We start from the raw sequence: 16,148 nt of genomic DNA, 5'->3' as shown, positions 1-16,148 counted from the left end.
TCAGGGAATGTCATTTCTGTTGTATCATTTCCCAGGCCAAGCTCATTAATCCTAAAACACAACACAATGCATAATTCAAAAAACAGGTAAACACTTGCAAAAAAATCAATGCGTAAAACAAATGAACAGTACATTGGGACATATTTTCAACAATATTTCTCTGAATGCATAATCAATTGTTTACCACTGTGCAGTACTGAAACGTGATTCCTTCGCTTGTAAGCAAGCACCATATTGTGCTTTAATATAGTTCTAGGTCTTATTTGTAGTATTGTGTTGAAGGCTCAATGTCAATGCAATTTTTTCACAATTCACTGTTAAAGTCTGCAACTGCATGCATACCACACGTTAGTTCCTTTCACATGTTGACTAATGGTTTCGGAAACCGACTTATGCCATATATATATATAAGACAATGAATTCAATCCACAGCGTTCAGGTTGTGGTCACCCTTTGTTTCTGAAAGTAACAAAACAAACAAGCAGACTTAAGCACGCTTAGGCCTCTGTGGGTAAAAGTTTCCATATCATCTTATAGCAGTGAAACCTAAACGTCAAAGCAAAGCACAGACACTTGTGATATGGCTATGTTTAGAGTTTGTCCACCAGCATCACCTGCCAACCCACCACAAGTAGTGATTAGAATCTTTATATTATACTGAATCATCATGCATGTTTTTTTTATCCAGTGGTTCAAAATGTGCCACGTACAAAGAGGGTATTGTACTTTAACATGCTAAAAGATCATTTACCTATATGCTCAGGATCTGACGGTGCAGCTGACAGAAGTTCATTATATATCTCTCAATGCAAAATTCTTACAAAAGCCCATTTCTAAGTTCTGTTATAATGCTAGTCTGTGCATCTGCTCGGCTACTATGAGACACTTGTTCACACTGCAGTGAGATAGATCGATATTAGGCATGGTAAAACATGGTATTCGCAGTAAATCATGTAAACGAGATTTAAACAATAAGGCGGGGTTGAGCTATATAAAGTGTATCCAAACAGTTGCTCACCCGCCTAATAAAACACATGATACATTAAAGTATTTTGTTTGTCCATGGTTTCTACAAAATAATTAATTAAAAAAATTGAGGGTAACGCAGATATGATGCCATTGACAGGCGATGCACGGACACACGCCGTGTCCTGGTTAAAATTGCTTATTTCTCTGGATTTAAACATTCTTGGAAACATTTGGGATAATATAAGTACACAAGTCAACAAAATATACAACACTGTTCTAGTGGTTTTCGGATATTTTACCAAATATCTTACATATTGTGCCTTTAAATAATCAAATAGGCACAAAAAGCATGCAAAGTGTGTCCAACATCCGTGATAGGCTGAATTATCTGAAATAGTTAATGACTGGATGAGCTATAAGAAGAACAATGACAAAATTCTAATGTTTCCTATAAACACATTGTTCTTCTAAACTACACTATCTACTACATATGGTATTTTAAATTGTGAGTATGATGTTATTGAAACTAGTTATCAAATATGGCTGATCAAATAACACTGGACCTGTTTGTTTGTTTGTTTGTTTGTTTTTAGCTTGCTGTGCAACAAAGAAATAAAGAAAATAAAAGGTCAAAAACGGTTGAAAATATGACTCACAAGAGTGAAATATTACCAGTCAATCATTTTACCAGACCCAGATTCACAGACTCCAATCATGAGCATAAGAACAAAAGATAAGCCACATCACATGCTAAACGTCTTTGGTCAGACAGCCTGAATGGAAAAATGACAACAGCCAATCAGACCCAGACTAAATCTGAATCAGAAAGACAAGGCTTTGCTCCTCTAAACCTAGGCGTTTCTCACCCACACATCTTACAAACGCTCCAGACGTTGCCAAATGCACAGAGGAACTCAACTATGTTTAAACTTCTGATATTTTTTCAACTCTTTAGGACAGGTGTGTTTGCTCTGGAAGAGAGATATGTTCTGCAAAGATAATCTTACCTTATATTTATGAATGCTCTGATGGTCCTGCTTGTGCTTTCTCTTCTCAGGCTTCATTACATCTGCTGCTGTCGTTCAAAAGAAAGTCCTGGAGACATTTGCTGCAGGCGAAACTATAACTTTAGAGTGCTTGATATCTGAAAAACACGAGAATTACTTCTCCTGGTTCAAGCAATCTCTGGGAGAAGCTCCAACATGCATCCTCAGTCTCTATGCTGACTCTTCAACACCAACGTTTTATGGAGACTTCAAGAACGAAACAAGATTGACAACTGTAAAGACAAATCATTATTTTGCTTTAACTATAAAAGAATTAAAGGCATCAGATACTGGGATCTATTATTGTGGTACCCGTGACTACGATCTTATAACTTTTAGTAATGGGCTGTTTTTAAACTATAAAGGTAAGTAAACCTAGCAAAACAATTTATAAAAAGTTATATAATTTAACATATATAATGTTTAATCCTTAACGTTTTCTCATTTCAGGGGAAAATACAAGAGAGCATCATATTCAACAGTTTTTGTCTGTAATGGGTTCGAGTACTGGGGTAAATGAGCACGAGTTTAACCCAGGAGACTCAGTGAATCTTCACTGCACTGTTCTCACTGAAAGATGTGTAGGAAATCACAGCATCTACTGGTTTAGACAAGAATCAGGAGATGCACATCCAGGAATCATATACAAGCATGGAAACAGAAATGATCAATGCAAGACGAGCTCTGAGAGAGACTCCCATACACAGTCTTGTATCTACAATCTCCCCAAGAGGAACCTCAGTTTAACCGACTCTGGGACTTACTACTGCGCTGTGGCCATGTGTGGACAGATACTGTTTGGGAATGGAAGTAGGCTTGAAATTGGAGGTGAGTAATATATATATATATATATATATATATGTACACATACATGATACATCAAATCATCTTAAATGCAATTTGAATATTTCGATTTTTTAAAAATCTTAGAACCAATTTCCAAGTTGGCCTGGACTGACTTAAAGGTCCCACTTTTGGTAGCAACAAATATATTGTGCTTGGTGATCATCGCTATCCTTCTATGTAAGAGAGCACAAAAACGACAAGAAACATTTTCTGGTAAGCCATTTGCATTTGCATTTTAAGAATATTTAAAACCATGTTGTGTGATAATGTTGATTATTAGAGCATAACTGATACTAACTGATTATATGACATAAAAAAGTATAACTCTTTGCAGAAACCAGGCCATTACAAACAAAACTTTCTTCATCTTCTGCTAATGAGGTAAAAATTGTATTTCCTTGTGCTCCTAATATTTTATGTTTTATTAATTTAGCTATGTGTATTGAGAGTACTTTGGTACTGGTTTTAGGGTGTACCAGAGGAGATAAGCTACGCAGCGGTATATTTCCCTGGAAGAAACTCAAACAGACACGAGACTGAAAGAAGCTCATGCTCAAATGTAGTGTACTCAGCTGCTACAGGCTACAATATCAAATCATAATTCTGTGATTTAACATTTAAATTAAAGTAATATTGTCCTATGTGTTGGTTGTGTTTTATGTATCTGAATGCTGTTGTGAACTCTAATAAAACAAATGCCGTTGTCTTAGAAAAGATTTTGTCTTTTTATACCACTGATTGATTGAAGTTTATTTTGAGCAACAAAAAATAAAAATAAAATAAATATATATATATATATATATATATATATTTATATATATATTTATATATATATATATATATATATATATATATATATATATATATATATATATATATATATATATATATATATATATATAAATATATATATATATATATATATATATATATATATATATATATATATATATATATATATATATATATAATAGCTTAAATCCTTAGATTTAACCTAAAACATTAGGTTCTGGAAAAAAACGTTATAAAAAAGGTGTTTTTAGTTGCTGATAGCCTTATTCTTTCATGAAGAAATTTGAAATAATGATCATAGAAACAAAACTGTAATATCGTAATATACTATGTTTGTGACTAAGAGGGGCAAAATACAACCGGGCTAAACAATGCATGGCCCCTAATAAGAATAAATCTGCCCTCTTAGTTCATGGCCACTTAGTTACAGTAGCCTAGCAGGCTTTTTTTGCACTGATAACCTGAACCTAAACACGTATGCATGTAAAATATAAAAATAAAAGTTTTACATTTAAGCAGTTTAAGGTGTTTTAAGCTCATCTGAACCAGTTGAAGCAGGATTTCACTGGAGTGTGAAGTTGCTTTGATGACGCTTGTGTATTTAACTCCCCCTGCTGTTGAGAATCGAAATTGCAATGGTTAAGCAGTATGTATTAAAAAGCAGTTCAAGAGCTAAAATGTTTTCAATTCAGCCTCATGTATATAGACCCATTGACCTTAGCCAGTTTAGTCGCCATATTGAATCTAACATGGCTGTATGGGATAGACGTATGGCACGCACACGCTGTAGACTTGGAATTTGCCTCTTTCCCCCGTAGTTTAATTCACGGGACCAGACACCAGTTGTTTTGTCAAGAGATCTCTTTATTTTAAATAATTGTGGTTATTGTCAGCCCATAGGAGAGAGAGACAGTTTTGGATAGATGTTATAACGCAGCTTCACTGTCGTCCATCGCTAGTTCTCTCTCTGCCCTCCCGGACAAAAGCTTATGCTTTTTTGCACCCCCAAAACATCTGGTTTCCATTAACTGAATGTACACATATGCATTGAAACTTACACACACACATTGAAGTTACATGCTGTTTCACCATGTGCACACATGGAACCCCATAGTCCAAAGTTAACTCTCCCATGCTCTCTCACATACATGTAATAAAGCATACAATGATTATAAATGATTATAAATAATAATAATAATAATAATAATAATAATACAGATACAAAACAGTAACTAATTATGAATATTAATGAAAAGTAACATTGACTAGTAAAATTTGGTCTACACACGCACACAAATGTCCTAGATCACATCATTTTCACAACTCACAAATGTTAAAACTTTTTTATGGACTGTCTGTCTCCTGAAAGTTTTTTTTTTTTTTTTCCAGAAAGACATTTTTTTTTCAGAAAGACATTTTGTCAGCTTTACAATTGTTGTTAAACAACAGTACAATCCACTGAATGCACTGGATCTTTACCCTCACAGCCTCGTTTTCATTCCTGTCAATTTAAATATAGCGCTGCCCTGACTGAGGTCAAAGTCTTTGCTAAGGTCTATGCTAAATGTTATCTTTGTACTAGAGGTCCAAATAAAGGTGAATAAATCTGAAATTATTGACAAGTGGCAGCCAGTGAGAGAATTTCTTTGGGGAGTTTGATATGTTAATTAATATTGAGCAAACCATGAATGATGTCAGAAGACTTAAAGGGACACTATGTCGAAGCCGAGATTTAGTCTTGGTAGTCATTTTCACCTCACAGCCGGTGGGAATGAATTGGGACGCGGGCAGAAATCATGTTCATGGATGAGATTATTAAAGGGGTGGTAAACCACGATTTCACTATTCTAACTTTAGCTAGCGTGTAATGTTGCTGCTTGAGCATAAACAACATCTGCAAAGTTACAACGTTCAAAGTTTAAAGCAAAGGGAGATATTTGCTTTTAAAGAAATCAGTTTCTAAGAACTACAGCAAACGGCCAGTAGGCGACTACACACATTCCTCCAGGGTTGGTGACATCACCAGGCTCAATATTTACATAAACCCCTCCTCCGAGAATATTAAATAAGGGGGGGTGAGGCCATTTTGTATCGCGGCGCTGTGGTATAGTTAGGCTGGAGTGTTGTTGCCGCAATGCAGAGGAAACGCTGTTATTTTCATCCGGATTGCAGTTCTGGGGTACTTGCTCTGTTCAGCCTTCCTTGTGGGACAGGGGTGCGTTGCAGAGCGTTTAACACAACATGTTATATGCATGTGTGTATGAGTCAGCGGGGAACAGGCGCGTGCGGGGCTCCCTCTGCACATCTCACGGAGGAAAACTTCCACAATCTTCGCGATTTCAATGCCGGATTTGCACAACGTCAACTGCGTGAGACAAACGCGGCCAGTGTGTGAATGCACGGCGCACGCGGGGCTCCCTCCCGCAGCACATTTCACGGAGGAAAACTTTCACAAACTTCGCGAGTTCAATACAGGATATGCACAACGGCTTGTCCTGAAAGCTGGATTTACAAACAGAAGCTGTTCACGGGCCACAACCTGTAAGTCTGATTTATTTTTCATCGATGTGTTTTCCTGTAATAGGTTGTAGCAAGGAAGTAAACAGATGACAACGCTGTTCTGCAAACCAGTCTGTTAAATGCTCATTCATACTTAATGTTATCCGACGAACACCTAACGTTACAAACACTAACGTTAAAATCTCAACAGCGAACTTGGCATTAGTGTAAATGATTCTTTGATTAGAGCTTTTATGTATTGTTTATCTACAGGCATGCTAAACATGGTTCTGTGTGTGATTTGGCTAACTTACTAGTAAAGCCAGTGCTTAGTGTTCGTTTTGGGTTAATAGTTCTTGCGACAGATATTTGGCTATAATCGTTCTAAAAATACAAAAGTAACAGTGCCATTCAGTAGCGATCACTATAGATCCGCAGTCTTTACTCTTGAGGAATGAACAGGCTGAACAGGTTCTGCTCGATCATCTTCTCTAAAATGTTCTGGGTCTGATTCGAGCTCAGATTGGTATGTTTTTATTGACGCCATTGTTTCTAATACTGACCAAAGCACAGCCTCCAGGTAAGGGGCGTGACGTTTCCGATAAACGTGCACTGTGGTTAGCGAATCACAACACACTGGGCCAGCTAACCAATCTGAGCCCGTTGCGTATTTTTGAGGGACTGGCTTCATACAACCCGGAAAGCATCAGACCGTTTTACAAGGAGGGACAGAGCAGTGTAGAATAAAGGTCAAATATATGAAAAATAATGCAATTGTTTTTAAAACGAAGCATGAACACATGTTACAGTGCACCCCACAAACACAATCAAGCCTTCAAAAGAATGTGTTTTACCACCCCTTTAACATTACTGTAGTATGAAGCAGAGCAGGGCTGAGTGTTGTGGAGCTGAACGAGGCCGCTGGAGTGATTGCTAATGAGAGACGGAGAAAATGCTGTATCACTGTACAATAATCTATAAATGTATCCAAACAGTTGTTCCATTGTCTAATAAAACATTTAATATATTGTCTTTGGTGTCTTCATGGTTTCTACAAAATAAAACCGGAAATTGAGGGTAACACAGGTATGACGTCACCGATAGGCGACGAACACGGTCCGTGTCCTGGTTAAAATTGCTTATTTAACATTAAACATTCTTGGAAATATCTGGGATAATATAAGTACACAAGTCAACAAAATATATAACACTGTTCTAGTGGTTTTTTGATATTTTAATTGTTCCTTTAACGTTATACATTTCCTGATAATAATGCTCACGGATGACATGACACCCTCTTGATATGTTCAAATATTCTTGATAATTAGTGACGCTTTATAGCCTAATATCTCAGATCACCAACACAACTATTGTAAATCAAGTGAACAAATCGCGATATACACACTATGACCATTATAAACATTTGTATATGAATAGAGACCCATATGACTCACATTTGCGTAGATGAACTCCATCCTCCCCTCCATCATGGCAAAGTCTCACTTAATTGTCTTCGGAATCGGATAACTTCATTCTGAATTTTATCGATGTTTAACTGAAATGTTCGTCTGTTCTCTTAATTTGATGATGTGATACTGAACTCTGATTGGCTTGAGCGGTTACCCCGATTGATATGCCTGGGACTCCAGGTTCATGCTTGTACCATGAGAAGTGCATGGCTATTTGGCAGGTGGGTCATTCAGGTGTGCTGCTGCGAGACCTAAAAGAAACATATAAAGTAACAAGCAAAAATTGTTTAGCTTAAATAAAGTAAACACATTAAAGTTTTGACATTAAAGTCAGGTCAACTCACCAATTAGAAAGAGAAGAAACTCCGAAGTTCATCATATCTGGATGGATTTTTTTTTACCCCAAATGAGTACAAAACAGGTGAGCGATGACAAAATGAACATCAGCAGAGAAGCAATGAATGATGTGAGCGGATGTTGTGTTTGTCGAGAAAAAAAAAACATGCTGAACCAGACTTTTTTTTCTCCCACTGACCTTTTCCTTTAGAGATTATTTCATATAGTTTTCACTTCTGAGACAAATAATTGCTCATGAGTAACACACTAGTAGACATTAGGGATGCCACAATTCTCAATATAATATTGAACCGTTCGGTATACGGCCTTCACGCGCTTGTGAATTGCGGTTTTTCGGTTTTGAATTGAATTAATTATTTTTCTGCAAATTCTATAATTTTCCTCCATCCCATACTGAACAACGCGACATCCATTCACATCACATGTTAGGGGTAGAGTTACACTCACAGAACACTATAGTTATTCACAATCACCAAAGTTCATTATTTGCATGCGTTTTAAAGCCTTGCCGGTTTCATTCGCGTGCGCGGTTTTAACATGCGCTTTTCAGAGCGCGCGCACTAAACACCTGTCAAACACGTGATTACTGGACTAAGTCGTCTTACTGCGCTAATGCTGTCAAATACACACAAGGTTAACATAAACACAGTTGGATATATGTCTAAAGTGAAAGTAAAATCGCGTGTGTCTGTATATTAGATGCACGGAGGTCTTAAATTGACAGAAGCAGCCTAGTGAACACGCTGTCCTTAAAGGGACAGTTCACCTCTAAAATTGTGTCATTTTTTTACTCACTCTAATATTGTTCCAAACCTGTATTCATTTCTCCATGACAGAATTTTCATTTTTGAACGAACTATCCCTTTAATGTAAATACAACAACAAAAGACAAAGAGAAAATCACTCACTGCTCTTGACTGAAGAACTAATTACAGTAGCTTTAATAAGAATCAATGTATATTTTATAGTGAAGTCTATGTAGTATTTTATTTTTACATTTATTCATTCAATTTCATACTTAAATGCTGCTGTACAGCTCTGAGCTGCCAGTGTAAATCTTTATATATATTTATTTTATATTATACAATTCACTAGGAATGTGTACAAGGATTTTTTTTAAAAGTAAAGTTTAAAGTTTAAGTAAGGTTTTTCAATTCTTTTAAGTAAAATAAAGAAAGAGTATTGCAATAAAAAATAGTCTTTTTTCTCCTTAACCTCTTGCGGTTCCTGTCGCCTATATAGAATAGCAAAAAACCGAACCGAACACCGTGGTAAAAAACCGAGGTATGTATTGAACCGTGGACTAACTGTATTGTTGCATCCCTAGTAGACATCTGTAAAGTCCATGTTCAGTTGCAATTTAAAAAAAGTTTATAAAAGTTTATGTTTAGTGATTTTTTTTTATAAAAAATGTAAAGACAAAGGCAGTGTGCTAGTTGTGGTTTTCTGATGACCTTATTAAGTTCTAAGTAAGTGTTTCTTGACCACATGAGGAAGAGAAATAAACGCGTGATCACAAGTGTGTGCCATCATCAAAACTGCGATCCAGTGACAGTGAATGTAAGAAGGTCAAACATTTCTCAGCAATATTGTCAGGTCTGATATTAAATCAAGCTCCTTTTATTAGGCTACATTAAAATGAAGAAAATCGCACTGACGTGCACTAGTCAAACAGCCTTGTGGCATCACAAGACCAAAAGTGCGCCATCTGCCAAAAACACCTATAGTTTATAGTGTACTGACTGTTTGAGTAAATAACTTAGACACTTGCCAAAATTCCTAGAAATAATTCAAATTTCTGCCTGATACCTCAATAACTGTGAAAGGCTAAATAATATATTATGTGGAAGGTTTCTTATTACTGTATTCAATAAGGAGTTATGTCCTGTAAAAGTTTTAAATTCTTGTTTTTAACTACCATTTATTACAAGTAGCTTCATGTCTGTTCTGATGGCATAAGGAGCTTTTTCTGTTTTTTTCTTTTTCTCATCTTGTCAAATATTTAAAAACGATTATGTTTGATGTAAAGTCCAGTATGGCATACTTAATAGTGGTTTCATCAGCATTGGTATTTTATTATTTTGTTGGTATTTTATCAGTTTTTTTTTATAAATATATAAAACATTTAGAACAAGGAATTAATAAATGTGAACGGAAAAAAAAATCCTTGAATGCCTGTCACCAACCCCCAGTTGTGCAAAATCTCTTATAGAAAATTAAGAATAAAATTAACCCTTAAGTGATGATACAAATAATTATGACCAATGGTTTAACTTTTTGCAACCATTGAAAGGCGACAAGAAACAGAAACTGCAATAGTCTCTTCGTCCATATTTTGATGTATATCTAGTGTATATATAGTGAAATGGCTTCTCAAATAAGAAAAAAAAAGTAGGGCGGGACTTGATTGGATGGTTGTGGTTTGCTATTGGTGGAGCTTGTGTGCGTGACAGGCTGTCCTGCCCTCGAAAAACACACAGAAGAGAGGAAATGGTGCTGCATGTGAAAGGGAAGTTATTTTGATCAAAGATTATGAGGGCACATTATTTTATTCTTTAGTGTTAAAGAAAGGAAAGGTGACGGACAAGTTCTGCTTCAGGTTGAGAGAAGACCTGATCCCACTTGTCACAGAAAAAACAGTGAGGAGTCTAGGGAAGATCTTCAGCTGCAGCCTGAAGGACACAGACTCCATCAAGGCCACCACATCCGATCTGGAGAGATAGATCTGAGCAGCTATCTACGCAGATGGACATAAGAACATCTGTAGTGTTTAGGGTTGAAGAATGCTAAAAGTCTCCAGAGCTGGTATCATCCTGAGGACGGGGAGGAAGTGGAAGGCAGCAGAGGCAGTCCAACAGGCAGAAGCTAAGCTGAAGCACAAGGCTCTCATCGGGACACTGGCACAGGGCAGGGCTGGCCTCGGAAGTGAGAAGGAAAGATCGAGGCCAGTGCAAGAAGAAGTGTGTGATTCAGTGGAGGAAGAATGAGCAAGCAGGGTTGTGGCAATGAAGAAACAGGGTGCCTGGATGAAATGGGAGCAGGCAATGGAGCGGAAGATCACCTTGCAGGAGATATGGAAATGGAACCAGGAAACTCAGAGGATCAAGTTTTTGATTCAGGGGGTGTACGACATCCTCCCTAGCCCAGCTAACCTGTTTGTTTGGGGAAAGGTAGAAACTCCAGAACACATCTTGAAGAGATCTTGAGCAGATGCTCCCGGGCACTGGGCGATGACCGTTACTGCTGGAGACACGACCAAGTCCTCAAAACCAGTGAGAGCAGAAACACCAACACTACAGCCAGGATGATTGTATTCGTCAAAAAGGGAAAGCAGCCAGTGACGAAAAACAACCCTGTTGGCTTGCTCTACACAGCTCAAGACTGGGTAATGACAGTTGACCTGGATAAGCAGCTGAAAATTCCAGCACACATCACCCAGTCAACACTTATACCGGACATCATCCTGGTCTCGGAGTCTACGAAACAGCTCATCCTACTGGAGATAAAGAGGATGGAAGAGGTGCAGGAGAGAAAGATGGAGAAGTATTAGGGACTGCTGGAGGCCTGCCGCAGGAAAGGGTGGAAATCCAGTTGCATGCCAGAGGAGGTGGGTTGTAGAGGATTTGCAGGTCATTCCCTCGGCAAGGATTACGGAATAATGGGAATAACTGGTGCAAGCAGACGTGGGCATCAAGATAGCTGAGGTTGAAAGGGGTGATGTGTGGGGACTGCAAAATGCCACTTGGACACAGGCCGAGGCTTGATCAACCACGGTCAGGTTGCCTGGAAGAGGCTGTCTCTTGAAAGACCCAAAACACCCAATGATGCCCAGAAACAACACTGATGATGTGTCCAAGTTTGTGCATCAGAGAGTGTATGAATAACTGATCTTTGTTTTTATTATTTTCAACAGGGTCTTATATGTTATATATTAGTTCTTTAGTGGCACAAAGTATTCTGCACGTGTTTTATAAGAAGCAGTATTTTTGCATTAAGTGAGCAATATAGACCCACCCACCATCTAGCAATGTGTTTTTGTAAATAAAAGGAGGGTGCTGGCTATGATTTTGAAAACCACTAGGGGGCTACAGTGAGGGATGGCAATCTACTCAGACTTGCTAATTATGGCCTGGTTTCACAGACAGAGTTTAGATTAAGCCAGGTCTAGGCCTTAGCGAAATTAGGACATTTAAGTATATTTTATAAATGTACTGATGTGCATGTTGAGACAAAACAATGACAGGGATATATTTTAAGATGTTAAAGGGTTAGTTCACCCAAAAATGAAAATTCTGTCATTAATTACTCACCCTCATGTCGTTGGACACCCGTAAGACCTCCGTTCATATTCGGAACACAAATGAAGATATTTTAGTTGAAAGCTGATGGCTGAGAAAGGCTTCACACAGGCCTCCATTGGCATTCAGTACATTGACACTTCCAAGATCCATGAAAGGCACTTAAAACGTCGTTACAAAGTCTATCTCACCACAGTGGCTCTACAATAATCATACAATGCGACGACAATAGTTTTTGTGCGCAAAAAAAAATCAAAATAACACCTTTATCCAACTTGTTCTTGTCTTCCGTGTGCGCCTCCACGACGCATGCGCGAGAATGACGTAGCGCCGGTGTTCGGGAATCGATGAAATACACACTTAAGCTCCATTTTGAGCACTACGCCGAGACCTAAAGCACGATCAATGTAGAATCCAACAGCTTAGACACACGCGTCTTCCTCTGCTCGTAAACAAATCGCTTCTGGGTCATATGTCCGAACGCCGGATCTGCGTCATATTCTCGCGCATGCCTCGTGGAGGCATACACGGAAGTCGAGAACAAGTTGGATAAAGGTGTTATTTTGATTTTTTTTTGCGCACAAAAACTATTGTCGTCGCATTGTATGATTATTGTAGAGCCACTGTGGTGAGATAGACTTTGTAACGACGTTTTAAGTGCCTTTCATGGATCTTGGAAGTGTCAATGTACTGAATGCCAATGGAGGCCTGTGTGAAGCCTTTCTCAGCCATCAGCTTTCAACTAAAATATCTTCATTTGTGTTCCGAATATGAACGGAGGTCTTACGGGTGTCCAACGACATGAGGGTGAGTAATTAATGACAGAATTTTCATTTTTGGGTGAACTAACCCTTTAAGACAGCTCAAACATGCATTCTAGTCTGGGACTAGTTTAAGCCTCATCTGTGAAACCAGACATTGAGGTTTTAATTTTAACCCACATTTGTATTACAATGGCTTAATAAAAAAAAATAAGTGCAAATAAAGAGAGCACACTCACTGAAAAAAAAGAAAAAGTACTTTCATTTGACTTGCAAAGGGCATTGAGTGTAACATCACATGTTAAGCAGGCTCTCAACCTGGTCTATAAGGAACACAGTAGATTACTTTAGGCAAATAAGTAACCAAATAGTGACATCAGTACTCTCATTTATAGAAAAAAGATCAAATTACTAGGCTGAAAAATCATTAATAGGCCTATATCTTATTTATCTCACAATCTGCTGATCTAATTCATTCAGGAAATGCCAAACATTTTCAGAGCACTGAATAAAAAGGAAGACTAAACAGAGTAGTGTAACAGTGCCTTCATCAGTACATATTTTGTATTTGATTGTGCTCTCTATAGAGATTCTTGCATCACAGCTCTGTGTAGGTCTGACCCCGACTGGCCTTTTCATTGGCAGGTCTGCCATCTTTTTCAGCGCGAAAAGCCACTCCTCCTTCTTATATATAAAACACATTGATATCGCCCACTTAATTTCCTCTTCAGCTCTGGTTTGACTCAGTGCAGAAATGTTACATATTTCAACAGCATTATTGCTCTTTGGGACAGGTAAGAACTATCATCTACTGTAAACTATTCAATGTTGGGAGACATGTAATGAAATCTTTGGAGAGTTATTAAAATGAGGACACATTTTGAATGGAAAAGTGTTGTTTTGTGGTGTGCCATGGTTTTACTGTTTTTTGTTTTTTTTTAGGTTTTCTCCAAGTAATGTTTTCAATAGCCAGTACACAGGCTCAGCCAGGACAAAGTGTCACTATGTGGTGTCCACATGCTATCCACGTTTCTGGAGACCTATGCTGGTTTAAACAAACTGATGGTGATGTACCGATTACTATTGTGCGCATGTTATACACCGAAAGTCTTCATGCAGTAGAGCCAACATATTTCAATGGTTTTACAAAACCACAATTCGTTATGCATCAGTTTAGCAAAATCACCTCTCTAACAATAAAGCATGCAAATATTTCTGATTCTGGCTTCTACTTTTGTGGAGCTACGGGATATCACATAAAATTTGGCAATGGAACCAGGCTTGAAGTGAAAGGTAATCTTTTTGAAGAGCTCTCACTATACTGTAATTTTCATATAATGTTTAATGCTCTTTTCTTCTCACAAACACCACAGATAGTAAATGTCATTCAGAAAAGAATGTCATATCAGACGAAAATGACACTGGAAGCTCAAAAAAGGGTATGATTGTTATTTTACTTTCTATGCTTAATTGAATCTGCAGATGTTGTTTATTGTTTACACTTTATCTTTTACTCTCATATATATGTGTGTGTGTTTTCTTTGTGGCATGACTTAAAATGCTTCATTAAAATGTCCACTTTTGTACAGATGATGAGAAATCGCCCGTGTCTACTGAGGAGTGTTCTAGAGACATATTTTTCACGCTGACCCTCCTATTTGGTGGCATCATTTTTTTAACATGTATTATTCCTCTGATTATGGCGATCATCAAGGAACCAAAAAAGCAAACGCATAAAAAGGGTAACAGATTGATCACAAATGTAATCACACATTTAAATGAATATCTTAACAGCAACTAATTGTCTTTTCCTCTGCTTTGCACCAGTCGCTGAATGTCAAACACAACAGCACGATGACAAGGTAATCTCCGTCTTCGGTTATGCTACAGAGAAAAAACGATTTCAAAATATTTCAAAGTGGAAATGAGAACAAGCAAATCTCTGTCTTTGTTCTGTTTCTTTTTAAAATAACTGCCATCTTAGTGAGACACTGAAGTTGTGTTTCCTCCCACACTGGTTTCTTTTACCTTTGCATAAAGAACAAGATGAAAGGAATGAATTGATCTGAAATGAATTACTGCTCTGCTTCTCCCTGTTGGGTAGACATGCTTTTGATTTTTGCCGACAGTACATCGTTCTGCATTTTAGTAAATTAAGTTGTCAACATCTGATGTGAATTAAAGGCATTAAAGATATTAATAATATATTTTTGTATTGTTTTATGGTATTAACAATTCTTTTATGATTCTGAATAAACATTATTATTTCTAATTCTGTTGAGTGTTAAGGACATGAACTGTTGCTCTTTTTCTTCCTTTGGATGTAGAATTTATTTTAAAAGACAGAGGAAAACAGAGGCTTGAGAATAAAATCTAAGACATCATGATGACTTGGGATTAGAATCTTAAAAAACATTTCTGCTTCTTTGCAGGAAAATGATTCAGTAGAATATGCTGCGGTGCATTTCTCAAACAAGAGACCCAAAACAGCAGGAAGACGTACTGAGGACTCGACTGCTGTGTACACCTACACAACTTGAAACATAAAACAACCCAAAACTTATTTGTTAATGAAATATGATTTATTTTTAACACCTGAACAATATCATTTTACACATGATATAATAACACACAATATTTGTTTTAGATATGTAATCATCTGAGGTCAAATGGTTAGACAGAAAGCTGAGGCTCCAACTGAGTGTCAGATGCTCCATCAAACTCTAGGCCTTCAGAGAATTTAATTCAGGATAAAATCAAGTTTAGCCAGTTTTGTGGGTCAGGTAAAATGTATCATGTCTTTAATTTATCATTTCTGAGTTGTATTATAGACATGTTCAAAGATATGCAAATGTCAAAGATGCTTTTTTAGTTATCTCTAAAGCTGCATTGGAAAAATATGTTCTCTAAAGTGCTATTGGGAGTGCTAACACATAAAAAAAACCATCAAATCTAAATATGTGATCAATAATGATACTTCTTGTTTTGAACTGGCAATATGAGCTGTGGAGTTGCCTGTTGATTGACAGGTTTGTCATAGTCTGGTGTTGGCATAAGCCACACCCCCTCATAAATAAAGCACATTGATTTCCTCATCTTAATTTCCTCGTT

At 37.3% G+C, this 16,148-nt stretch overlaps 2 protein-coding genes across 2 annotated transcripts; both read left to right on the top strand.

The window, feature by feature from the left end:
• Nucleotides 1–1,798: 1,798 nt before the first annotated feature.
• Nucleotides 1,799–3,571, top strand: LOC307143706 (uncharacterized protein). Its single transcript, XM_079845458.1, has 6 exons — nt 1,799–1,929; nt 2,027–2,380; nt 2,466–2,843; nt 2,946–3,074; nt 3,196–3,242; nt 3,331–3,571. The coding sequence occupies exons 1-6, from the start codon at nt 1,890–1,892 to the stop codon at nt 3,460–3,462; spliced, it is 1,080 nt and encodes a 359-aa protein (XP_079701584.1). The 5' UTR covers nt 1,799–1,889; the 3' UTR covers nt 3,463–3,571.
• Nucleotides 3,572–13,760: 10,189 nt separating this feature from the next.
• LOC307121210 (uncharacterized protein) lies at nt 13,761–16,136 on the top strand. Its single transcript, XM_079808732.1, has 6 exons — nt 13,761–13,831; nt 13,980–14,330; nt 14,411–14,476; nt 14,627–14,779; nt 14,865–14,899; nt 15,470–16,136. Exons 1-6 carry the CDS (start codon nt 13,792–13,794, stop codon nt 15,575–15,577), a joined length of 753 nt encoding a protein of 250 aa, XP_079664858.1. The 5' UTR covers nt 13,761–13,791; the 3' UTR covers nt 15,578–16,136.
• The last annotated feature ends 12 nt before the right edge of the window (nt 16,137–16,148 follow it).

This window comes from Gobio gobio (genome assembly GCF_949357685.1).
Source record: "Gobio gobio genome assembly, chromosome: 2".
Taxonomy (NCBI): domain Eukaryota; kingdom Metazoa; phylum Chordata; class Actinopteri; order Cypriniformes; family Gobionidae; genus Gobio; species Gobio gobio.
Note: the sequence above shows the minus strand (reverse complement) of the source record. Positions and strands in the feature narration are given on the sequence as shown.

Excerpts from the sequence above, each read along its gene's own strand:
- LOC307121210 (XM_079808732.1), top strand. The coding sequence starts at position 13,792 with ATGTTACATATTTCAACAGCATTATTGCTCTTTGGGACAG. Across the intron at positions 13,832-13,979 it reads ATTATTGCTCTTTGGGACAG|GTTTTCTCCAAGTAATGTTT; the intron begins GTAAGAACTATC and ends GTTTTTTTTTAG. Across the intron at positions 14,900-15,469 it reads CACAACAGCACGATGACAAG|GAAAATGATTCAGTAGAATA; the intron begins GTAATCTCCGTC and ends GCTTCTTTGCAG.
- LOC307143706 (XM_079845458.1), top strand. The coding sequence starts at position 1,890 with ATGTTTAAACTTCTGATATTTTTTCAACTCTTTAGGACAG. Across the intron at positions 1,930-2,026 it reads TTTTCAACTCTTTAGGACAG|GCTTCATTACATCTGCTGCT; the intron begins GTGTGTTTGCTC and ends TTCTCTTCTCAG. Across the intron at positions 2,844-2,945 it reads AAGTAGGCTTGAAATTGGAG|AACCAATTTCCAAGTTGGCC; the intron begins GTGAGTAATATA and ends TAAAAATCTTAG.